Consider the following 26,009-nt stretch of genomic DNA (forward strand, 5'->3'; position numbering starts at 1 on the left):
TGGTGCTCTTCTCCATCAGAGCCTAGGCTGTCTGGGGAGATGATTTGAAGGACTGGAGGAGGATGAGAGTCAGAGAAGGAAGAGACCAAGTGCAGAGTCCAGGGTGCAGGGCAAAGACGGGAAGAGACCAAAACTGGGAGGAAAGAACAAGATCAAGAGATGAGTCAAAACCAAAATCGAGGGAAAGCAAATGTGGAGAAGTAATAGCAAAATGTTTCTGTTATAAATTAATTGACTTAATTTTCCAGGTCTGCTTTGGTAGCAACAAAGACACTTTAGTCCCAGATTTTTAACTTTAAATGCACACAGCCCCACCCCCACCCCACACATGCATCATAAGTAGAGTTGATAAGTGAAATGCTTTGGGTTGTCATTTTTTGCTAAGTGAGAATAGAATGAAAAATTACTGTTGGGTTTATTTGTGATTTTTTGAGAGGGCTCTGATCTTGAAGATCTAAAATAAGTTCTGTTTCTTTAGATTATTACATTATTGAAAACTTAGCAGAAGAACAGGTCAAACTTTCAGAATCAAGTTGCACTGGTAAAGGGGGCTTTAAAATGCCCCTGTATTGTTGAACTGAATGAATTTGCGAGTTACAGATCAGTAAGCTTTAGTTAAATGATACACTTGGCCATAACTTTTATATGAATCCCATTTGGTATTTTTTCTTTTTCAGTCTAGGAAAAAGTGTTTATAGTGGTTTAAGTGACCTCCTTTGAATTGTTAAATATTTTTCTAAAACATTTTAGTTGATTTATGCTTTGGAATGTTACTTTGCACTACAAAACATACCCTTTAGATTTATGGATTTATCTCTCCCGATATTTTGTCTTTGTTCTCTACCAAATCTCTAAATGTCAGATTGCCAGTGCATGCTGGGAAGAGGATGGCAGAAATACAGTGGTTATATTTGGGGTGTCAGGGTAGTTTTCTTAAGAGAGTAAGAAAAAACAATGATTGGCTATAAGAGAGCTCTCCCTGCCAGATTCAAAATTAAGCATTCTCTGGGTACTGCCACTCATAAAGGAGATATTAACCCTACTAATTCATATATACGCAAGTGAAAATCATTGTTTTATACATTAAAAGTTTTAATAATGGAGAAAGATGAAAGAGCAGTTCACATGAGATTTGACACGTGGGGTGGGGCTCGGGTGGAGTGTGTGGTGAAAGACTGATCACGCAGTGTCCCTTTACTGTGGTCTAGGAAACCTCAGCTTGCAAGAGGAAAATCAGCACTTTGTGACTTGTGACATTTTGGTGAGCAGTTTGACTAAGGTAGATGATACAGTAATAGAAATACCCCACAAGGCACTTGGTGTCACCTTCGTTATGCACCTGTTGCAAGTAATAGTTTTGGAGAACAATTTTTTAATTTAGAAACAAAAAACTTACAATTTATTTTGTGTTGTACTTAAAACTATTTCTAAGTAAACATAATCTTCCTAGAAAGATGTTAAAGCAGTGATTTTTCTAAAACACACATATATTGATCTCTTACCAATACTGAGTACATTTTAGAGACTTTTTTTCTTAAGTAATATTGCATTCATATATGAGGTGGTCTGGCATTTTTCAAATGTTATAATGCTTGAGAATTAAAGCAGTCATCTAAAAATAGTTAAGGTTTTTTGTGTTTAAAATTATCTCTTAAAGAATAATTTAGCAGAGTTATAAACAATGCCTATCATACCATGTTTACAAAGTTCTCTTAAAGCAACAATTTTTAAAATTTATCCTTTCACATAATACATTGTTTATGTAAGTTCTAAGTGAGCCACCTGAGCAAATTAGAAGTCTATTTTTAGGTTTTTATGCAGTTATGACAAAAGGACTTTTACATTTTTAGTTTTATGTTCGTTAAGTGCTACTTAATCTAATAGACATTAATACATGCATAATTTATATGCTAGTGTGAGTAAAATAGTTAAACCCAGAATTATGAAAAGTAATGTAAACATGCAGAAACATTTGAGTCTGGATAGGAGGGTGAATGATCAATCTCCCTTTGTGGTCTGGCAGAATAGAGTACTGGGTAGGTTCTCAGAAAGAGAGACAGCATCAGAGACATATACACAGCCCCTGCCCTTGGAAAGCAAACAGCTTAATGGATTTGGATATGAAAATAAATAATAGTAATAAAAAAGTAAATGGCAAACTGTAATGAAATTGCAGGCAAAATGCTGTGGGAAGGCAAAGGAGGTAATGGTTTTCCCTACAGTGTAACATTTTAACTGGGCCCCAAAGTGCAAATGAATCTAAATGAACAAACAAAACAGTGGAGGCTGTACCAAGCAGAGAAGGAACCTGTGTTAATAAGACATAAAGACAAATTTATTTGGCCTATTATGGAAAAAGTATGTTGTGGCAGGAGCATTGAATGTTTGGGAAATACAGAGAGGGATGAAGCAAGATTATATCTTTCCAAATGACCATTTAAAAAAATCTGTGAACCACAAGTTTAATTTCTGCCATCCTGTTTAATTATTTTACCTTTCTTTGACGTGAACTTGTCTTATTTGGACAATATAGTACCTAGAAATGTGATGATCTGTATACATCAAGCTTGATTTTTGTGGGATGTTCTGGTTAAGTATATTTGTTAATGTATATAGCCAGCCTTAAAAATCATTAATCTATGGTTTTAGGATATAATTTCACTAGGACAAATGGTTAAGATGACTTAAGTTAACTGATGATGCTAAAATAAAAACTGATGTGTTAAACTAAACTACATGAATTACAAAAAGCTGAATAGATTTAAAATTAAAGAGCTAAAGCAGAGTTATGATTACATGTACTAACTACGAAGGGAGAAGTAAGAATGATACTGAATAACTAAGATAATGTTAGAGGAAAATTAATAAAGTAAAATGTGCATACTTTTACTCTAAATACTTACTTCAGAGAGTAGCTGGATACTAAGTTTTGGAGTAAACAAGCCCATTATCAGGGAGGGCCTCAAAATACATTCTATATGAATAAAATGTATTTACCATGCTGTTTTGCTTTTGTCATTAGTAAAATCAAGTAGACTTGTTTTCTCAAAACTTCAGGTACCTATCCTTCTGCAGACTTTTCTCGGAAATACTAGGTCATCTAAGATACTGTGTCAGTTCGCAGCTGGAAAGAACCAGCTGTGAGAGTGGGATGATCGTGGCAGTTTTCCGTGAGGTCAGCCAGGAGGGCTCGATCAGGAAGGGCTGTCTGCTGGCCGGCTGGGAAGAGGGCAGACTTCGGGGGCCTGGCCAGAGAGGGGAATCTAGCTAAGGGTTACTTAAGTCAGATCAGCAAGTCGCTTGTTCTGGTTGATCAGTGTGGACAAGTAGCTCAGCTAACCTTTCGTGAAGCGAAGGCTGAGAATGTTGGGGGCTTGTGTCTAGTGGCTGTTGTGCAGGTAAGCAGAGGGGTGTCCTAGAGCCTTCTCTATATCATAGGTTGTGTCCTTCTTCATACCAAGCCTTTGATACCTGGTATGTATCTTATACTTAAGGAACATTTTAATTTAAACACTAAATTTTCATTAAGCAACTTAATGTGACAATTTAAGTAAGTTAAAGGTGAAATACAGTTCAACTAAAGTACTGCTTCAGTTTTTAGTTTAAATTAATTAAAAGTGTGTAATATTAGAAATTTTGTCAAGTGCTGAAAAGTCACATGTTTCCAGTGGGTGTTACGTTGGACAGCACAGTCTAGAGCCTGTGTGTGTGGTTGGCATCTCACAGGAAACAGAGCTTCTTACAAAGTGAAGCCCCTCCCTCTCCTGAAGATGGCACCATCACGTGAGGGTGAACCACAAGTAAAGTTAAATATATTACTTGCAAAATATGGAAAGCAAAGTTGACCTTAGTGTCAAGAACAAGGGGAAAGAACCAGACTCCTAAGAAATTGTAGCTGCAGACTAGCACTTTGCAGCTATGCAGGCCAAATGCACGCCAGCAGAGTGAGTTTGTTTCACTGCAGTTTCAGACTGGCAGTGCAGTAAATGGTGCAAGGAAGTATAATTCTCACAAGAGGAGCGTACCTTAATTCTTGGCTTCACAGAATTCCCACAAAGGAGCGCAAGTGAAGATGTCAGAGTCAAATATTCAAGCACACAAGGAGGCAAAGCACCACGCATAAGAGAGCGAACAGAAGTTGCAGAGAGCAGAGAGAGACCTGCCAAGCTCTGATCCTGGAACTATCAACACAGATTATGGAACAGCTGACTATGATGAAAGAAATAAGACCAGATCAGCATACTGCAGAGGACAGCAAAGTATTAAAGAATGGATGAAACCCTAGCAAATTTATAAATGGACCAAATACAGTGTTTGAAAATGAACATACATTATTGAAATGAAACTCAGTGTAGAGAACTACAGAGTAAAACCACAACGAGCCATCTCCACTTAACCATTCACTAACTGTGGGAGAAAAAGGGGTAGCTGAGGTAGCTCATCTCAGAGGAAAATGGGCACAGGCCCCACCAGGTAAACAAGATGGACACCCTGCAGCATGGCCTGTGCCTCTGGGCATGACCGCCTGGGACGATCAGAGATGGGGCTCAGATCATGAGGAAACAGAACCCAGGCCCAGGCTGATGGCTAACAGCCATGCTGTAAAAGTGGTGCTTTAGATCCGTCAGTGTCATCGGAGACCAGAGGCTGAGGAGCTCACAGGTTCAGGGAAGTATGGTAAAACCAATACAATATTGTAAAGTAATTAGCCTCCAATTAAAATAAATAAATTTATATTTTAAAAAAAGAGACATCGCAGCCAAATGTGATATGTGGTCCAGGATTTGGTGCTGCCCTTAAGGGATGAATGTACTAGGAAGAATACACTCAGATAAATGACATGTTGCAGTATGGGCTGTAGAGCCAATTTTTAAAAATATAATATCAGTATTAAAAGTCTTAAATTTAATAGCTCTTCTCTGGTTATGTAAGAGAAGGTCCATCTTGTAAACAATGCTGTGTTAAGTGGCTAAATCGCACAATGTACGGTTCAGGAAACAGAAGGAAATATTTATGTTGAGAAGAAGATAAAAGAGAGGGAAAAAAAGAGGCCCACTGTATACTACCAGATGGCTGTTGTTATTGTTCAGTCGCTATGTCATGTGCTACTCCTTGCAACCCCAAGGACTGCATCATGCCAGGCTTCCCTGTCCTTCGCCGTCTCTGGGGGCTTGTTCAAACTCATGTCGATTGGGTTGGTGATGCCATCTAACCATCTCATCCTCTTTCGTCTCCTCCTCCTCCTGCCTTCAGTCTTTCCCAGCATCAGGGTCTTTTATAATGGCCCCTCAGGAGGGCAAAGTAATGGAGCGTCAGCTTTAGCATCATTCCTTCCAAAGAAACCCCAGGGCTGATCTCCTTCAGAATGGACTGGTTGGATCTCCTTGCAGTCCAAGGGGCTCTCAAGAGTCTTCTCCAACACCACAGTTCGAAAGCATCAATTCTTCAGTGCTCAGCCTTCTTCACAGTCCAACTCTCACATCCATACATGAGTACTGGAAAAACCACAGCTTTGACTAGAGAGACCTTTGTCAGCAAAGTAATGTCTCTGCTTTTTAATATGCTGTCTAGGTTTAATAGCTTTTCTTCCAAGGAGCAAGCATCTTTTAATTTCACGGCTGCAGTCACCATCTGCAGTGATTTTGGAGCCCAAGAAAATAAAGTCTGTCACTGTTTCCATTGTTTCCCCATCTATTTGCCATGAAGTGGTGGGACCAGATGCCATGATCTTAGTTTTCTGAATGTTGAGTTTTAAGCCAACTTTTTCATTCCTCTTTCACTTCATCAAGAAGCTCTTTAGCTTCTCTTTGCTTTCTGCCATAGGGGTGGTATCATCTGCTTATCTGAGGTTATTGGTATTTCTCCTGGCAGTCTTGATTCCAGCTTGTGCTTCATCCAGCCCAGCATTTTGCATAATGTACTCTGCATATAAGTTTAATAAGCAAGGTAATAATATACAGCTTTGACATACTCCTTTCCCAATTTGGAACCAGTCTGTTGTTCCATGTCCGGTTTTAATGGTTGTTTCTTGACCTGCATACAGATTTCTCAGGAGGCAGATCAGGTGGTCCAGTATTCCCATCTCTTTAAGAATTTTCCACAGTTTGTTGTGACCCACACAGTCAAAGACTTTGGTGTAGTCAATCAGTGAAGCAGAAATAGATGTTTTTCTGGAACTCTATTGCTTTTTCTGTGATCCAACATATGTTGGTGGTTTGATCTCTGGTTCTGCCTTTTCTAAATCCAACTTCAACATCTGGAAGTTCACGGTTCATGTAATGAAGCCTAGCTTAGAGAATATTGAGAATTACTTTGTTAACGTGTGAGAAGAGTTTAATTGTGCAGTAGTTTGAGCATTCTTTGGCATTTCTGTTCTTAGGGATTGGAATGAAAACTGACCTTTTCCATTCTGTGGCCATTGCTGAGTTTTCCAAATGTCCTGGCATATTGAGGGCAGCACTTTCACAGCATCATCTTTTAGGACTTGAAATAGCTCAACTGGAATTCCATCACCTCCACTAGCTTTGTTCATAGGGATGCTTCCTAAAGCCCACTTGAGTTTGCACTCCAAGATGTCTGGCTCTAGGTGAGTGATCACACCATCATGGTTATCTGGGTCATTAAGATCTTTTTTGTATAGTTCTTCTATGTATTCTTGCCACCTCTTCTTAATATCTTCTTCTGTTAAGTCCATATGTTTTCTGTCTTTAATTGTGCCCATATTCACATAAAATGTTCCCTTAGTATCTAATTTTCTTGACGAGTTCCCATTCTTTCATTTTCTCTATGTTTTTGCAATGTTCACTTAGGAAGGCTTTCTTATCTCTCCTTGATATTCTTTGGAGCTGTGCCTTCAGAGGGATATAGCTTTCGTTTTCTCCTTTGCCTTTCAGTATTCTAAAAGCTGACATTTTCTAAATGCAGGCCAGGATATGGAATTAATAAGATAACCACTTCTAATTACCTTTTTTAGTAGAATTATAATTATATTATTTATATAATTATACATTAATTATCTCCTTTTATGGAAAAAGAAATGGCAACCCACCGCAGTATTCTTGTTTGGAAAATCCAGTGAACAGCTGAGCCTGTCTGGCTACAGTCCATAGGGTCGCATACAGTCAGACAGGACTGAAGTGACTTCATGTATACATCCTTTTAAAAATTTACACTTCTATTAATAGATGTGATTTTTCTTAAATTCCAAAAATTTAAATTTATATGCACAGTGAGTGTTTCAGCATGATGTATTTTGCCCCACAAAATGACAGGAACATATTTTGAACATAAGAATTAGTGAATATAATGTATGCTATGTGGTAACTCCCTAGCAATTTAGATTAAAAGGTATATCTTCTTGTGAAAGTGAGTTGATCTTTTGTGTGTAATTTCAATTTTGAATCTGCTAAACATAATTCATCTCTCACATTTTCCTGTCATTTCTGATATAAATTGTTAGCATCAAATAAACCTTGATTTAATTATAGACATATCTCCACCTTTTACGACCTTGATTAAAGTGGCCCAGCCCAGGCCCTTAAACCTTATAAATACTCTTTGCCTTTCCCATTCTTATTCTCCCTGAGTCATTCTTTGACTTGGTTTATAGAATGTATTCCGTTTGAGGTTCTGGAAAAGGACAGGTTAAATCCACAAAGAACATATTAAAAACTCTTCAGAAATTAAACCTCCAAAAGAGCATAGTACTTTAAGGCTTGTTGAATTTTTTCATATTTTAAATAACCCACCAATTTAAATTCAAAGATGATATTCTGTATTTGGTGATAAAATTCAACTTAAACAATTCAAGATAGTCTTATAAAGTTCTCACTTATTTTTAAAGATAGACCAATTTCCACACTTTCTTATGTGAAGCATTTGCTTTGAAAACCATGAGCTAAAATAGGATATTCTAATCAAAATTGTTTCTTATGATAGTGTCAGAAACCTAGCACTTTCTTTCTGGATATTTTCCATATGTACTCTAACGCCAACATTTTATCTATTCCAGGGCATTCTGTTGTACCAATTCGTAGTAGACCATCTAAAGTCTTAATGGTTCCCAAATGTTGCTCAATTTTAAAAGCTTTTGAATCCCATAAAATGTGAGAATCTGACACCAATATCGCGTTGCTAATGCTCAGCAGACACATAGACGCGGGCCTCTGCCCTCGGGGCAAACACCGCTGAGGACAGACACAAATGGCTGACGACCCAGACTGAAACAGCTCCAGTAGCCTCCTTACCAAGACAGGTGGCCTCAGAAGGCTTGCTTTGAGACTTGTCACTTCACTGCATCCACCAATGTAAAACTTGTGTCATAAGCGTAGCCCAAATGTAGTTGTCCACCTTTTACGACCTCGATTAAAGTGGCCCAGCCCAGGCCCTTAAACCTTATGAATACTCTTTGCCTTTCCCGTTCTTATTCTCCCTCACAGTATTTAGTCTAATAAATATAGTTTTACTTAATGGATGAGGTTTTCTAAGTCGTGTTTTAGAGTGTTGACAGTTGACAATAAATAAGCCTAGTGATGCTGGATAATTTAAGGGGAATTTAATAATTTAATCAGTAAATTAAGAATCTTAGATTTCTGTTTCTGCTTTTTAACCACCATCTGGTTTACATATAATGAAATGCGTGTCCTGCCAACCTCTCAAATCTCAGTTCCAAGACTGAGCTCCTCTCCTGCTCTCTTCGTTCAGCTTTTCCACGTTACTCTCATGTCATAGGGTAGGAAAAGTTGTCCTATGCCTTTTGTGTGCCCTCAACTATTTATTTACTCAGAAATCTTGAAATCTTTTTTGCATTGTCTTACTTTTCCAGTACTAACCATTTTCTACATCCCATCAAGGTTAGATGAGAAATAGCAAACTATACCCATCAGTGAGGACACTTGAAATATATTACATACAGTGTAATAATACAGCTTTGTATGTTTTCACAGAAAAATAGTCACCACATGATGATAGTGGAAGAGTGTATATATTCTCTCATGTTTTATGTTTTGTGCAGGTAAAAGTAAAGCTGCAACTTTACAGAGATGGGCCAGTGTATGCAGATCAGTCAGTATGATGCAGCACGTTAAGGAAAGACCGAAATCACACGAGCATCTCCGTAGACACAGAGAAAGCCTTTGACAAAATTCAGTATCCATTCATAATAAAAATTCTTAGCATAGTGGATATAGAGGGAACATATCTCAGCATAATGAAAGATGTTTACAACCAACACAATACTCAGTGGTAAAGCTGAAAGCCTTTGTGCTAAAATCTGGTGCAAGACAAGGATGCTCACTCTCACCTCTTCTATTCAACATAGCATTGGAAATCCTAACAGCAGTCGGACAAGCGAAAGAAGGAAAAAAGGGATCCAGATTGGAAGGGAAGAGGCAAAACTGCTCTTATATGCATATAGCATGACACTATATATAAAAACCCTCAAGTCTCTACACAAAAGCTACTCGAACTGATAAATGAATTCAGCAAGCTAGCAGGATACCTTTATATTCTTATATTTATATTCTTTATATTCTTTTAATGTAAAGAAGTTGGTTGCATTTCTTTACACTAATAATGAAATAACAGAAAAGGAATGTAGAAAAATATTACCTTTTAATAGCGCATCCTCAAAAATAAAATACTTAGAGGTAAACCTGACCAAGAAGGTGAAAGACATATGCCGAGAACTATAAAAATGTTAATAAAGGAAATTGAAGATGATTAAAAGAGTTCGGAAAGGTATCCCATGCTTTTGGCTTGGAAAAATTAATATTGTTAAAATGACCATACTACCCAGAGCAATCTACAGATTTAATGCAATCCCTATCAAATTACCCTGGATGTTTTTCACAGAACTAGAACAAATAATCCTAAAATTTATATGGAAACATAAAAGACCCAGAATTGCCAAAGCAATCCTGAAGAAAAAGAAGAAAGCAGGAGGCATAACCCATCCAGACTTCAAATACTACAAAGCTACAGTAATCCAGATAGCTTGGTACTGGCACAAAAGCAGCAGACATGTGGATCAATGAATCAGAGCAGAGGGCCCAGAAAGAAGCCCACACACCTACAGTCAGTCAGTCTTTGACAGAATAGACAAGGATCTACAATGGAGAAGCGGTGGTCTCTTTAGCAAGTGGTGCTGGGAAAGTTGGATGTGCATGTATGCTTAGTCACTAAGTTTAGCTGCATATAAATCAATGAAGTTAGGCACAGCCTCACACCATACACAAAAATAAACTCAAAATGAGTTAAAGACTTAAGCATAAGACATCACAACAAAAAACTCCTAAAAGAAAACATTGGCAAACATTCTCTGACATAAATCATACCAGTGTCGTCTTAGTTCAGTCTCCCAAGCAATCGAAATAAGAACAAAAATAAACAAATGGGACCTCGTCAGACTTCCAAGCTTTTGCACAGCAAAGGAAACCATAAACAAAATTGAAAGATAACCTATAGAACAGGAGAAAATATTTGCAAATAATGTGACCAGTACAGGATTAATTTCCAGTATACACAAACAGCTCATACAGTTCAACAGCAACAAAACAAACCAATTAAAAAGTGAGCAGAAGACCTGAATACACATCTCTCCAAAGAAGACAGGCAGATGGCCAGTGCCCATGAAAAGATGTTCATCATCGCTAATTATTAGAGAAATGAACTACAATAAGGTGTCAGCTCACAACTATCAGAATGTCCATCATTGAAAATTTTACAAATAGCAAATGCTGGAGAGAGTATGGATAAAAGGGAACCCTCTTGCACTGTTGGTAAAGACGCTATGGAGGAGAGAAAGTTAGTTCCTCAGGAAACTAAAATTAGAGTTAGCGTATGATCCAGCAATCCTACTTGTGGGGCTATATCCAGGTAAAATTATAATTCAAAAAGATACATGCACTTCTGTGTTCATAGCAGCACTGTTCACAAAAGCCAGGACATGGGAACAGCCTAAATGTCCGTAAGGAGGAGTGGATAAAGAAGATGGGGTGCACGTGTACAGTGGAATACTGCTAGCCATAAAAACAATGACATACTGCCATTTGCAGCAACACTGATGCAAACTAGAGATTATCATCCTAAGGGAAGTAAGAAAGCAGATGGCAAATACTATATGATGTCATTTAGATTTGGAGTATGAAACATAGCACAGGTGAACCTGTCTACAAAACAGAAACAGACTCAGGGACATGGATGCCACGGGCTGGGGAAGTTTGGGGAGGGATGAATTGAGAGGTTGGGATTAGCAGATGTAAACTCTTATATACAGAATAATAAACAACAGGGTTCTACTGTATTTTGTTGTTGTTCAGTTGCTAAATCGTGTCCGACTCTTTGCAACTCCATGGACTGTAGCATACTAGGCTTCCCTGTCCTTCACTATCTCCTAGAGTTTGCTCAGATTCATGTTCATTGAGTCGGTGATGCCATCCAAACATCTCATCCTCGGTTGCCCTCTTCTCTTCCTGCCGTCCATCTTTCCCAGCATCAGGGTCTTTTCTACTGAGTTGTCTCTTCATGTCAGGTGGCCAGAGTATTGTAACTTCAGCTTTTGTATAGCACAGGGAACTCTATTCAATATCTTATGATGAAACAAAATGGAAAAAAATATTTAAGAGATGTGTATATATATATATATATAAAACTGAGTCACTTCACTGTACAGCAGAAATTAGCAGTGTAAATCAGCTCTGTATCATAAACATATACATATATATATATATATATATATATATATATATATATGTATACACAAACAGCATATAAAAGTCAGGCTGTACCTCAGAGGACAAAATGTGGAATAAGGACAAGAAATAAGTATTCACTGTTTGTTGTTGTTGTTAATAAGTGGCTTTTATTCTATAATTAAAGAAAAAACATTAATAAGCCTTTTTAAGAATGAAAACAATGAGATTCCAGATAGTGGCATGCATCTATCTGCCCAGTAACTATTGGTTGTAGAGAAGACTTTTTTCCTTCCAGTTTGTTGAAAAGTGGCAGTGGACAGGGTAGTTTCTGAGACTTTGAAAAAATGTAAGTCTCAACACCTTGGTAGCAGTTTTTTTCCTGGAATATGAAATGTTTCTTTCTACTTGGTTCCAGGAAATTTTATTTAGAAGTCAACGTGACTAAGCAATATTGCTCAAATACTCACATTATCACTAACAATGGATTCAGGTGATTTTTTTTTCCCATCTATACTTTACCTCTAAGCAAAAAGAAAAATGTGTTTTGCAGGAAAGACTTATTTCTGTTTAAACCCAGTTTCATTAGAGGAGTTACTATACACTTGATGTTTGATGTATAGTTTTAAATAAAAAGTTCATTTTAAGGAGAGCTAGTTTTGACAGGCTGAGATGAAGCTGGTCAAGGAGTTTCATTAGAACCTTAGCCTTATGGCCTGAGATTAAGAATGGACACTGATGCTCTGTGATGACAGTATTTTTTAATGTCTCATGTGGAGCTGAGTGCCCAAGTGGGTGATCTATAAACATAATTTGAAATGAAAATGGTACCAAACTCTTCCTTTGTGGATTTAAAAGACAGGTTCGAATATGGACTTCAGATTTAATACCTCCTACCTACTTCATATTAAGTGAAGCTAATTAATTTTAGCTCTCTGGAGTTTTGTAATAAGAAGATCCAATTTGAGAGAATATAAGTCATTCTTTCCCTCTGACTCAAGTACGTGGAGCAGTGGCCTTTAAAAATACTACATGGTCTTTTTGTCTTATACTCTGCACATTTGGAGGGAGGGGACGAGATAGTTTAGGACACTTAGATTTAGTCTAAAGATGCAGATAAATGAGGTCACCTAGAATTATAATAGTTTGGATAGGCTTATTTAGAATGCTATCCTATTTATTTAAGGAATACAAAGTTAATAACAGCCTTCGCAGTTTAAACACATTTGGAAGATATTGACATATCAGTTTTCATAATACTGAGAGTCACAGTCCTGTGTGTCTTGAAATTCTAAAATGTATAAATGTCTAAATTTCCAAGATTCTGTTTGCGGTTGTTGTACAGTCACTCAGTTGTGTCCAGTTCTTTGTGACCCCAGGACTGCAGCACACCAGGCTTCCCTTCCTTCACTATCTCCCAGAGTTTGTTCAAGCTCAAGTCCATTGAGTCAGTGATGCCATCCAACCTTCTCATCCTCTTTTGACCCCTTCTCCTCCTGCCCTCCATCTTTCCCAGCATCAGGGTCTTTTCCAATAAATCACCTCTTTGCATCAAGCAGCCAAAGTATTGGAGCTTCAGCATCAGTGCTTCCAGTGAACATTCAGGGTTGATTTCCTTTAAAATTGACTGGTTTGATCTCCGTGCTGTCCAAGGGACTAGAGAGTCTTCTCCAGCACCACAGTTCAAAAGCATCATTTCTTCAGTGCTCAGCCTTCTTTGTGGTCCCGCTTTTACATCCATACATGACTACTGGAAAAACCATGACTTTGACTACACAGACCTCTGTCGGCAAAGTGATGTCTCTGCTTTTTAATATGCTGTCTAAGTTTGCCATAGTTTTTCTTCCAAGAAGCAAGTGTCCTTTAATTTCATGGCTGCAGTCATCATCTGCAGTGATGTTGGAGCCCAAGAAAATCGTCTGTCACTGTTTCCATTTTTCCCCATCTATTTGCCATGAAGGGATGTAGCTGGATGCCATAATCTTGGTGGTTTGGAATGTTCAGTTTTAAGTCAGCTTTTGCACTTTTCTCCTTCATCTTCATTAAGAAGCTCTTTATTTCCTCTTTGCTTTCTGCCATTAGGGTGGTGTCATCTGCATGTCTGAGGTTATTGATATTTCTCCCTGTAATCTTGATTCCAGCTTGAGCTTCATCCAGCCCAGCAGTTTTCATGGTGTACTCTGCATAGAAGTTAAATAAGCAGGGTGACAATAGACAGCCTTGACGTACTCCTTTTCCTGTTTTGAACCAGTGCATTGTTCCATATTCTAACTATTGCTTCTTAACCTGCATACAGGTTTCTCAGGAGGCAGGTAATGTGGTCTGGTATTCCCATCTCTTTAAGAATTTTCCAGTTTGTTGTGATCCACACAGTCAAAGGCTTTGATGTAGTCATTGAAGGAAAAGGACTATTTAATTTTTCTCATCTATTTTTCTCATCTGTTTTTCTCATCTGTTATTCTCATCTCATTTCCTTGCTTTTTCAGTTAACTTTTTAAACTGGTATCTATTATTTGGTAGGCACTATTCTAAATACTACTGATACAGAGCTAGTGAGACTAGTGAACAAAGCTCAGATGTGCTGTCCCCTTGGAGCTTATTTAGAAGGAGACAGATAAGTATATCAGGCAGTAATCATTATGGAGAAAAAGTACCAGAGGAGAGTAAGTGGTGCCCGGAAGGAGGGATGGTTTGAAATGTTGAGTAGGGCAGAAAGGAAATCCTTACTGAGAAGCGGACATCTGGGCAAAGTGGCCTGAGGGATGTGAGGTCAGATACCTGGAAGGGGGGCAGATGCCTGCAGGCCATGGCGACAGCAGGTGCAGAGGTTTGGGGGCAAGGGGTCAGGAAGGGAGGAGGAAGGGCCAGTCATCAAAGAGAAGGACTTCATTCAGCTTTAAAGCTCAGACGGGAGTCTAGAAGACTGTGAGCAGGTGACCTGATGGGCTTTACATCCTCAGGGGGTTACTCTGACTACTGTGTTGCATGTAGACCAGGGTGTGGGAACTGTTTTTCTGTAAGAGACCAGTTAATAAACATTTTAGGCTCTGTGGGGCCTGAGGTAGTGTCCACACTGCTCAGCTGTGCCCCGAAACATAGAGGTTGCCGTGGACAGCGTGTCATGTTTTAGCATAGCTTAAAAAAACAAGTGATGGACCGAGTGAATCCTTCTGGGGTACAGTGTACTAGCCCCTGAGATAGACTATAATAAACCAAGGGCAAAGATGAATTGATAGGACGTTTGCAGGAGTCCAAGGCAGAGTTTGTGGTGGTAGAACTGCAGGAAGTGGTCAGATTCTGGGTAGATTTTGAAGATAGAGCCAGTGTGATTTGCCAATGCCACTCCTCCAGTAGGAACCTTAACCGTTCCCCTATACCACCTATACCACTGTTCCACCAGGGATTGAAGGGTTCCGCTTTCTAACCCATCCTACGTGTTTCCAGTCTTTTTTATGAACTTGGTCATCTTTTCCATAGTTGCTTTGCAACTGATTGTTCTGGAAATGTCACAGCCAGATTCTGCCCAACTCCTCCCATCTTCATCAGTCACATTCCTGGTCATCTTACAAGGTTTCTTTCCAACCTGACCCTCTTTTTTGAATCTCCAAACGTGTACAGTTTTTTTTTTTTTTCACTTGAATTCCATAGCAGTTTTACTTCTTATGATGTGACCTTTACTCTGTATTAATCTATAGTCATTTATGTATCTTATGTCTATCCTACTCTTTTGTAGGAATGTCAGCTCCTTGAATTAAGAAAACATATTAATATATATGAAGTATATTTTTCTGTCTTGTTCAACCAGCGTTTGTAGAATTGAATCACTTTTAAAAATTTGTTCCTTTTTTACCTTGTTAAAAAATGTTCCTGAAGTAACGTAAGATTAACATCACCTAATACCTTGTCTCTTCCTGCCCACTTTATCGTTTTTTTTTTGTTTGTTTTTTTTAACTTTACAATACTGTATTGGTTTGCCATACATCAACATGAATCCACCACAGGTTTACACATGTTCCCAATCCTGAACCCCCTCCTACCTCCCTCCCCATCCCATCTCTCTGGGTCATCCCAGTGCACCAGCCCCAAGCATCCTGTATCCTGCGTTGAACCTAGGCTGGCGATTCGTTTCTTGTATGATATTATACATGTTTCAGTGCCATTCTCCCAAATCATCCCACCCTCGCCCTTTCCCACAGAGTCCAAAAGACTGTTCTATACATCTGTGTCTCTTTTGCTGTCTCGCATACAAGGCTATCATTACCATCTTTCTAAATTCCATATGTATGTGTTAGCATACTGTATTGGTGTTTTCCTTTCTGGCTTACTTCATTCTGTATAATCGGCTCCAGTTTCATCCACCTGATTGGAACTGATTCAAATGTATTCTTTTTCAGTTCAGTTCAATTCAGTTCAGTTGCTCAGTCGTGTCCAACTCTTTGCGACCCCATGAATTGCAGCATGCCAGGCCTCCCTGTCCATCACCAACTCCCAGAATTCACTCAGACTTGCATCCATTGAGTCAGTGATGCCATCCAGCCATCTCATCCTTGGTCGTCCCCTTTTCTTCCTGCCCCCAATCCCTCCCAGCATCAGAGTCTTTTCCAATGAGTCACCTCTTCACATGAGGTAGCCAGAGTACTGGAGCTTCAGCTTTAGCATCATTCCTTCCAAAGAAATCCCAGGGTCGATCTCCTTCAGAATGGACTGGTTGGATCTCCTTGCAGTCCAAGGGACTCTCAGGAGTCTTCTCCAACACCACAGTTCAAAAGCATCAATTCTTTGGTGCTCAGCCTTCTTCACAGTCCAACTCTCACATCCATACATGACCACAGGAAAAACCATAGCCTTGACTAGACAGACCTTAGTCGGCAAAGTAATGTCTGTGCTTTTGAATATACTATCTAGGTTAGTCATAACTTTTCTTCCAAGAAGTAAGCATCTTTTAATTTCATGGCTGCAGTCACCATCTGCAGTGATTTTGGAGCCCAAAAACATAAAGTCTGACACTGTTTCCACTGTTTCCCCATCTATTTCCCATGGAGTGATGGGACCGGATGCCATGATCTTCGTTTTCTGAATGTTGAGCTTTAAGCCAACTTTTTCACTGTCCTCAAGAGGCTTTTTAGTTCCTCTTCACTTTCTGCCATAAGGGTGGTGTCATCTGCATATCTGAGGTTATTAATATTTCTCCCGGCAATCTTGATTCCAGCTTGTATTTCTTCATTGTGTATATGTACCACAGCTTTCTTATCCATTCATCTGCTGATGGACATCTAGGTTGCTTCCATGTCCTGGTTATTATAAACAGTGCTGCAGTGAACATTGGGGTACATGTATTTCTTTCAATTCTGGTTTCCTCAGTGTGTATGCCCAGCAGTGGGATTGCTGGGTCATAAGGCAATTCTGTTTCCAGTTTTTTAAGGAATCTCCACACTGTTCTCCATAGTGGCTGTATTAGTTTGCATTCCCACCAACAGTGTAAGAGGGTTCCCTTTTCTCCACACCCTCTCCACCATGTATTGCTTGTAGACTTTTGGATCGCAGCCATTCTGACTGGTGTGAAGTGGTACCTCATTGTGGTTTTGATTTGCATTTCTCTGATAATGAGTGATGTTGAGCATCTTTTCATGTGTTTGTTAGCCATCCGTATGTCTTCTTTGGAGAAATGTCTGTTAAGTTCTTTGGCCCATTTTTTGATTGGGTCGTTTATTTTTCTGAAATTGAGCTGCAGGAGTTGCTTGTATATTTTTGAGATTAGTTGTTTGTCAGTTGCCTCATTTGCTATTATTTTCTCCCATTCTGAAGGCTGTCTTTTCACCTTGCTTATAGTTTCCTTTGTTGTGCAGAAGCTTTTAATTTTAATTAGGTCCCATTTGTTTATTTTTGCTTTTATTTCCAGTATTCTGGGAAGTGGGTCACTTTATCTATTGAATGAAATCCATTGTATTAACTTCCTGCTCAGTACCTGCTGACCCCTTTTCTTACTTGGATCAATTGCTTTCTAATTGTACTGTTTAGCTCTAATGTTACAATTTCTGCTTATTGAACTTCTGATGCATTAGAAACCATATCTTCTATCTGGATTTCCTTCCCAAAGCTAGTTTTCCAAGAGTTTAAAAAGAGAAAGAAAAGAAATGCTTTGTACAAAATATATATCTGAAAAGTCCTTGGATATCAACATCCTCACAATTGATATGATGGGCAGTTTGTGCTATGTAAAAAATCATTTTCTTTTAGAACTTTAAAAGTATTGTACCATCTATGTTTCATTTCTGATGGGTGAGAAATCCAGTGCATCTATTTCTTCTTTTGAAGTTAACTTGATAATTTCTCTTTTCTCCATTTTCCCTTTGGGGAGCTCTTGTTCATTAGTTCCTGGATGTCTTCAATTGATCATCTGTCTTCTCTCATATCTCATATTTTCTGCCTACCATTTTGCTCTAGATTCTTGGGTATGTACTCAGTTTTATCTTCAAACTAAACCCTGAATTTTTTATTTCATATAACACATTTGTACTTTCCTTGGGGTACTCTATGTTTCTGATTTTTTCCCAAGCATCTTTGTTTTATGATGTAATATCCTTGTCAGTATATGAAGATACTAAACATTTTTCTTAATGATTGCATTTAAGTAGAATTACAGTGCTGTTCATCTTGGAACAGTTCTGTTTATCTCGTTCTTTCCCTCATGCTGATAGCCTCCTGTAGATATCTGATGATTTATCCATATTTATGTTAATTTGTGTTTAATATCAGGAACTAGGAAGCCTCATCACGGGATGTCTGTGATTGGGGTTTCTTGATCCTTAAGCTGTATTTTTAAATAAGTGAGCAGGAAACCAGCTGTTTTACTGGAGACCTTCTCAGTGTGGCTTTCCATCTTCCAGAGTATTGCCGAGGTCTCCTGTCACCAACTGGCCTTCCTCCCTTTCTGTTTGCTGTTAACAGTTGCTCCTGGCTTTATTCATGTTCTGTAACTGTAATGAGGTCCTGGGAAACAGGACAGGAAGCAAATGACTGTTCTTGTAAACCTCTTGTGTTCAACAAATTAAAATAGTTCTTCATGGTTAAGTGCTATAAGCTTATAATATTTTGCTTGACTAATAATAACTTTGTGTCAATAGCCTCGTTCAATTTAATTCTACCCATCAAAGGGGCAAAGCAGTATTGAAGTTAGAGTGATGAGACAGAATTATTATTTAAGAATCCTGTCATACCCTGATCTCCAGTATCTATATTTGACTCCAGATAAGTAAAGAGAGAGTAAACTAAAGTATTAGCTAGATGGCAATTTATTAATTTACCACAGGAAGTATTACATTAAAGAAGCTAGAGGCTCACGGTTAGTGAATTCTCACCAGAGAGAAGGAATCTGTATGGAAAGCTAATTTTACAGTCACATAGTTTCTGGGTAGGCCTGGAGTCAGGAGAGGGTCTCACTGATGTTGGCTGGTAACATCCAGCTGAAAAGGCCAGATGTAGTGTGCCCACTGTCAGGTGGGGTTGCCATGTGTGTTTGCACACTCAGTCATGTACAACTCTTTGCGACACTGTGGACTCTGGCCCGCCAGGCTCCTTTGTCCAGGGAATTTCCCAGGCAAGAGTACTGGAGTGGGTTGCCATTTCCTTCTCCAGGGGATCTTCCTGACCCAGGGATTGAACCCGTGTCTCTCATGTCTTCTGCATTGGCAGATGAGTCCTTTACCACTGAGCCACTGGGAAAGCCATGTAGACCAGAAAATTAAGTATTGATCAAAGCATGTTTCTTTTGGATTTTGCTTGAGATACAGAAAGTCTCTTTATTGTTGCAGTTCTTTTTCTAGGTGACATTTTGATTGTGTTGATGAAAGTTCAGCAGGGACAGTACAGTGAAGTTAACTAGGCATAAGGTTTCTCAGTTTTCTGGAGTCCACGCTAAAGCACCCCAGGTGATTTTGTGAAACTCCTCAGCTACTTTCTACAAATCCTTGCTTAAGGATTCTAACTCATAAAACATCAACCTTTTTAAAAAATCATATTTAGAATTCTCTCTAAATTTAAATCTCGGAAGGTCAGTCCATCAAGAGCAGATACGATATCAATGACACTTAGAAAGAAACTGACTTATACGTTAAATGACTCCATCCAGAATCTCACAGTAAATATGAACAGCAGACTCAAGAACCAAATCTCAATTTTCTGTCTCTAGTATTTTCTACTATACCTCTTAAATTGCTGTTAGTTTATGAAAAAGTTAACGTACTAGAAAGCAGTTGCTGTATATTTTACTATCTTGGACAATTAAGAGTAATAGAAAATCTCATTAATTTAGAGTTCACTAATACAGTTTGCAATTATTCCTACATTTGTATGCTAATGCTTACCTCTGAAACTATCTTTTATAAGCTGTGTATGGCCGACTATATTTTATATGGTCAGGAAAAATGAAATTAGGTACATTCTTTCTTAAAGGAGCAGTACATATTTTAGCACTTTTGAAGTACATTAAACTTACTTAAATGTAATCAAAGCTCAACACAAATTATACTGGTTCTTAACACAGTCACTATGAGACTTTATTTTTCAGTGTAAAGCATGTGGCCAAGTACTAGCTTTGTTAGCCTGGTACAGTTTATATATTCATAAAATATAATCTATTCCCTTTAGAACTTCTATGACTTTTGATGTTCACCAACTCTTTCTTTCCCTTTTACCCAGTTCCTGCAGTGAGATTTAACAAAACATGATTTAACTATATGCCATTTGCTGAATTTCAAGATAAACCTACAATTTTGGTTTTTATGCAAATATTTAAATTTTAAAATTTTCTTCTGCCCTCCCTTTTCTTACTGGATATATGTTGCTGGTTTCTCATTTCTTTCTCTCTGTGTATATTTCATGTGCTATAAATCCATTTGACAGTGATGATTAACTAGGGCTTTACCTCCTCAGATTCCCAGGTCTAGCCTTCCTTCTATCCCAATAGCATGTTTTCCCCTTTCTCAGAACCATTTGATAAATGATTCCTAATCATATCACAGTAAAGCCCAAGGTGCTTAGCCTGTTTACATTTAAGATTTCTGTATCTATTATAAATATCCAATAGTAGCAAGACCTAAAGTTAGCATAATCACACGCAACCATGAGAAAGGAAGCATTGTTCTAAGGAATCCAGTCTTCTCCCAGTTCTTTTGTCACTAGTCAAAGAAATTGCTTTAAAATTCTCTGTGGCACATAAATTTCCCCAGATACCCTCCCTCTACAACATCATGTATCATAAGGATTCATTTTATAAATAAAGCACAAGTATAGACTTAATTCTAAGTTGATTTCAGTGAAGGTATAACATGATGATGACTTAATATTGGCTTAAGTCAGCACTAAATGTTGTTTTTCAAAATATATTTAAAGTAGAAGGTGCTGTTTATTCCAGTTAATAGCCAAGGTTATCTTAGTGGCAGTCAGCGTACACTAACAGTGACATAACCAGCAGTCTAAAAGGAAATAAGTGTATAAAACTTATCGGGTACATTTGTAAAAGCTGTTGTTATATGACAGACAGAGGCTTAATTGTACTTTCTGTTGGTTATTCATCTAGTTTGATAAGTGAGAATAGATGGGGGAAGGTGGAAGAAGCAGGAGTCAAGTCTTGATTTTTTTTCTTTTTTTTTTTCAGATAACTTCCATGCCCTTTCTTGGCTCTTTTAATTTTGGTCTTTTTCATATGGCCACCTTATCTGGGAAAAAAAAAAAAGCTTTTTTTCTGAACCCCAATTTTTAGGTTTTAATTGTTAACATGTACTCTTTGGTTTAGCTGGAAGTTTATGTGTCCCTTTGAGGAATTACAGCCAGAGTCTCTCAAACACCTGTGATTTTAGAGTGCAGTTCCTAAATTGAGCAATTCACATTTACTTTGAAGGTTAAACCAAGTTCAAAATACTTATTTTAGTGTTTCAGAAAACAGTAGAAAGACCTCTCTAGATCTCCTAGATACCTGTGATACAGATGATCAGCTAGGAGAGGGCAGATGGGGGAGAGGAGAGAAGCCCCTCCATGTATTACTCAGTGTGGAGTCGTAGCTTGAACATAAAATATTTGCATGAGGATTATTAACCAGAATTCTTCTGTGGGCATCTGCCCCTTTATGTGCATATAAATATACTGATAAATACATATAAAGATAAGTATAAAAGCTATTACACACTTTTCAACAACAAAGCAGAATACAGTGATCATACTTTTTTTTTCTCTCTTATTTTAGAAAGGTTAAGTTTAGAGTATTAGCAGTGTTGAGAGGGTTGAATAACTTTTTAAAAAACAGGATTGTGCTTGAACAGCAGAGCTTACATAGTACTTAACCCATGAAAGATACTGTTTTTAAATTAATTGTGAACAGGCATTTGTTTTTTAAACAGCCTGATCCTCTCTTCATTACAAGTTGGTTGTTTTTATTTAAAGGTATGTTACTGTTTAGCAAGTATCCTTTTACTGGATTATACACATTTAAATTAAACCTAAGACAGCATATTAAAAAGCAGAGACATTACTTTGTCATAAAGTTCCATCTAGTCAAAGCTATGATTTTTCCAGTAGTCATGTATGGATGTGAGAGTTGGACCATAAAGAAAGCTGGGCACTGAAGAATTGATGCTTTTGAACTGTGGTGTTGGAGAAGACTCCTGAGAGTCCCTTGGACATCAAGGAGATCCAACCAGTCCATCCTAAAGGAGATCAGTCCTGGCTGTTCATTGGTAGGACTGATTTTGAAACTGAAACTCCAATACTTTGGCCACCTGATGCAAAGAGCTGACTCATTTGAAAAGAGTCTGATGCTGGGAGGGATTGGGGGCAGGGGGAGAAGGGGACGGCAGAGGATGAGATGGCTGGATGGCATCACTGACTCGATGGTCATGAGTTTGAGTGAACTCCGGGAGTTGGTGATGAACAGGGAGGCCTGGCGTGCTGCGATTAATGAGGTCGCAAAGAGTCAGACACGACTGAACGACTGAACTGAACTGATGCTGGGAAAGATTGAAGGCAGGAGGGGACGACAGAGGATGAGATGGTTGGATAGCATCACTGACTCAATGAGCGTGGGTTTGGGTGGACTCTGGGAGTTGACGATGGACAGGGAGGCCTGCAAAGAGTCGGACATGAGTGAGCAACTGAATTGAACTGAAATTAAAACCAAATCCGTTTGTATCTGTTTTGACTGTAGAGACAGAAAAATAATGAATATGTCCAGAGTAGTCGTGATGCTAATAGCTAAACAAGTATTTTCCTTAGTGCTAAGGAACACTAGTCACCTTCTAAAATCTTAAGATGAGTTTTTATTGGCACCATTCGAACAGCTCTTGAAAACTATATTCTTTATCATGGGCTTGGTTATATCTTAAAGAAGAAAAAAGAAAATTAATATGAACTGCCACTCTGCAGACTTCATCTGGTCTTTAGGATGAGCCCGTAAGGAAAGGTGGTGACACGCACGGAGTGTCAGTGGTCAGAGTCACATGGCAGAGAAGTGGCCAAATGAGAGCTGACACCAAATCTGTGAAGCCAGGGTCTGCACCTCTTTTCCCATGCTGGACATTTCAGTTATGCTTTCATTTTCCACATGGATTCACATATCTTGTTTTAACATCCTTGGAATCGTCTCAGATTTTAGTCAAAAGAAATTAGAAAATGCATTAGTTATCAGTATGATTTTTAAGTAAAGTACCTCCCTTTTGAACAATTTAGTTTATTTCATCAGTCATAATAAATATGAGTGCCAGGTACTCTGAGGGGTACTCTGGAATACTCAGGCCAATCTGTCACTCAGGAAAAGTGACAAATTTCGTAAGTTACCTTCCTGTGAAGCACATTCTGTCGTCACTGAGGGGGCAGAGCGACTGACCAGTGGCTTTCCTGCCCAGGAGTCTCTGCTGCTACCTGAGGTGCAGGGCCTGGTGTGAAGGCGTCACCTTGGGGGCCAGGAACTGCGGAACTGAGGGGAGAGAAACATTGGCTCCACACTGCTGTTCGAGTCCTTGGTTCTCCTTAGGAAGCTTCGACTATTCCTTCTAGACTTCTCTGTTGAGAAAGAGAATGAGGGATGTGCAGGGGCCCCCTCGGGGTTCAGTGGTTGGCATTAGACTGGCTGCCCTGTCCGTGAAGAGAAGGCATGTCCCTGCCACACTGCGTGTTTTCCTGCAGGAAGCAGAGGCTCTCAGTCCAGCTGGGCCTTGAGCCATTCAGAAGGACACGCTGAGCTTCTATGGGAAGGGAGGAGGAGACTGGGATAAAGTAGGACCAAATGCTGCTTTTCAGAAATCCATGCCACAGACTGTTTTGATAAACAAGTATTTCCTTAGATGTTATGTATTAGATACCTAAAGGACTTTGTAAGCAATGGAAACAGTTAATTTAGATGATATGGAGTCTCACAAAGATATCAAATAACCAGTTATTTCTGGTTATTTTTAAGGAGAAACCAGCTGCTTTCTCCTTAAGAGTTACATTGTATGGGGTTTTTTTTTGTTTGTTTTTTTTTTTTGAAGGAAAAAAATAAATGATTGTTTTTAGATTCAAGTTCTAATAAATACTATCTAACGTTCAGGGAGTAAGCAAGTCAGCCATCTTTTCAGTAGTGTTCGTAAGCTCAAAAAGATCTCCTTTTAAAGGTGTCATCACTTTACTGTTTTAATTATTCAGTTAAAGCTTATCTATCTATCGTGGCTGTGCTGGGCCTTCATTGCAGTGCGTGGGCTTGCCTGGTGGGGCCTGGGCTCTGGAGCGCACGGGCTTCGGTCGTGTGGCTTGCAGGTTTACTTGCCCTGTGGTGTGTGGGATCTTAATTACCAGACCTGAGATCAAACCCGTGTCTCCTGCATTGTCAGGCAAATTCTTAACCGCTGGACCCCACAGAAGTTCCCCCCAAAATCTCTTAATTGGATTCTTAGAAAAGTGCAGCCTAATACTAACCACATCTGCTTACTTTCTTCATTTTTTTTTTTTCATTCTTCATCAGGAAAACCGTTTTGTTTTAGGACATGTCTGACATTCCAGGTTAAAATGCTTTTTCTAGTTTAGATACGTTGAACTAGCCAATACAACTTTTTTATACCTAACAGCAGGAATTATATTGGTGGCGCTCGCTTTTAAAAATGTCATGTTATATTACGGTGATTGAAAGAGTGAGCTTTGGAGATAGATCTAGATTTCCATCCTGTCTCTAAAGCTGATTTAGTTTTGGTTAATACAGCCTTTTAGGTAAAGTATTAATAGTCTGTTTCAAGAGAGAAACTACTTCACTTTGGTCCTTTATTTGCTTTTATAGATCAGTGTACTGTCACCCGGACCTACCTCTTCCTTCACAAGTTCTGGTTCTTCAGTGCCGCCTACTACTTTGGAAACTGGGCCTTTCTTGGGGTAAGTACAGGCATCCCAGAGATGCCGTGACCGTTAGTGGCCCATTTGTGGTTGGGTTTGGATTTTAAAGTCAGTGCTTTCTGGGAGATTTCAAGTTTGAGAGATAACATACAGCTTATTTACCTCTGCAGGTGTTCGTCATTGGGTTCATCGTGTCCTGCTGTAAAGGGAAGAAGTCAGTCATTGAAAGGGTAGATGAGGATGACTCAGACCTGAGTGATGAAGAGCCCTCTGTCTACTCCGTTTGAGGGCCTCTGTCCTGCAGCATTTACAGAGCGGACTGCATCTCATGTGCGTTTCAAAGTGTCAAACTAACATTAGGATGAACTGACTAGCTTTCATCAAAAATGGGAGCATGGCTATTGAAAAACTATATTTTTTATGTTTTCTGAAGTAACATTATTGTATCATAGATTAACATTTTAAATTGCTATAATAATAACTATGTAAACATAAAACTACCGGCTATGTGAGGGAATGTTTGTGGAGATTTTTTTTCCTCTAGTGTATAATAGTGTTCAGTTGATTAAAAGCCCTCCAGAATTAATATTCCCTTCATCATTTTTTAAAAACATAATAAATCACTTGTACCTGTGCCTTTTGGTCTCTAGAATACTGTGGAATTTTCAAGCGTCTATATCTGATTGTCAAAAAATAATATTCACAGTATAGCCGAATACTAAATATTACTCCTTTATGTAACTTGTCTTCTAGTTTCTAGATTAAATTACTAGTGCCACTGAAATAGATTTCATGAACAAATTTGAGGCTGCTTGGTGTCTCAGATATATTATATTGTTCGTATAGTAATCCATTAGATATATTGTCACCTCTCAATATTTAAGGCACATACATTGTTGTAAATAAGTAACCTCAAAATTTGTATTCCAGCATAAATGAGAGTACTTTCAAGAATAAGTAATCCTGAAA

General features: G+C 38.5%; 1 protein-coding gene across 1 annotated transcript in view; it reads left to right on the forward strand.

Annotated features, from left to right (window-relative positions):
• LMBRD1 (LMBR1 domain containing 1) overlaps positions 1-25,675 on the forward strand; it is a 144,496-nt gene extending 118,821 nt beyond the window's left edge. Inside the window, exons 15-16 of the mRNA XM_069599500.1 lie at positions 24,988-25,079; positions 25,211-25,675. Of these exons, the coding sequence (XP_069455601.1) occupies positions 24,988-25,079; positions 25,211-25,327 (209 nt within the window). The 3' untranslated portion in view covers positions 25,328-25,675. The remainder of the gene's footprint in view (positions 1-24,987; positions 25,080-25,210) is intronic.
• Positions 25,676-26,009: the final 334 nt, after the last annotated feature.

The sequence above is a fragment of the Ovis canadensis genome, chromosome 9 (genome assembly GCF_042477335.2).
Source record: "Ovis canadensis isolate MfBH-ARS-UI-01 breed Bighorn chromosome 9, ARS-UI_OviCan_v2, whole genome shotgun sequence".
NCBI classification, from domain to species: domain Eukaryota; kingdom Metazoa; phylum Chordata; class Mammalia; order Artiodactyla; family Bovidae; genus Ovis; species Ovis canadensis.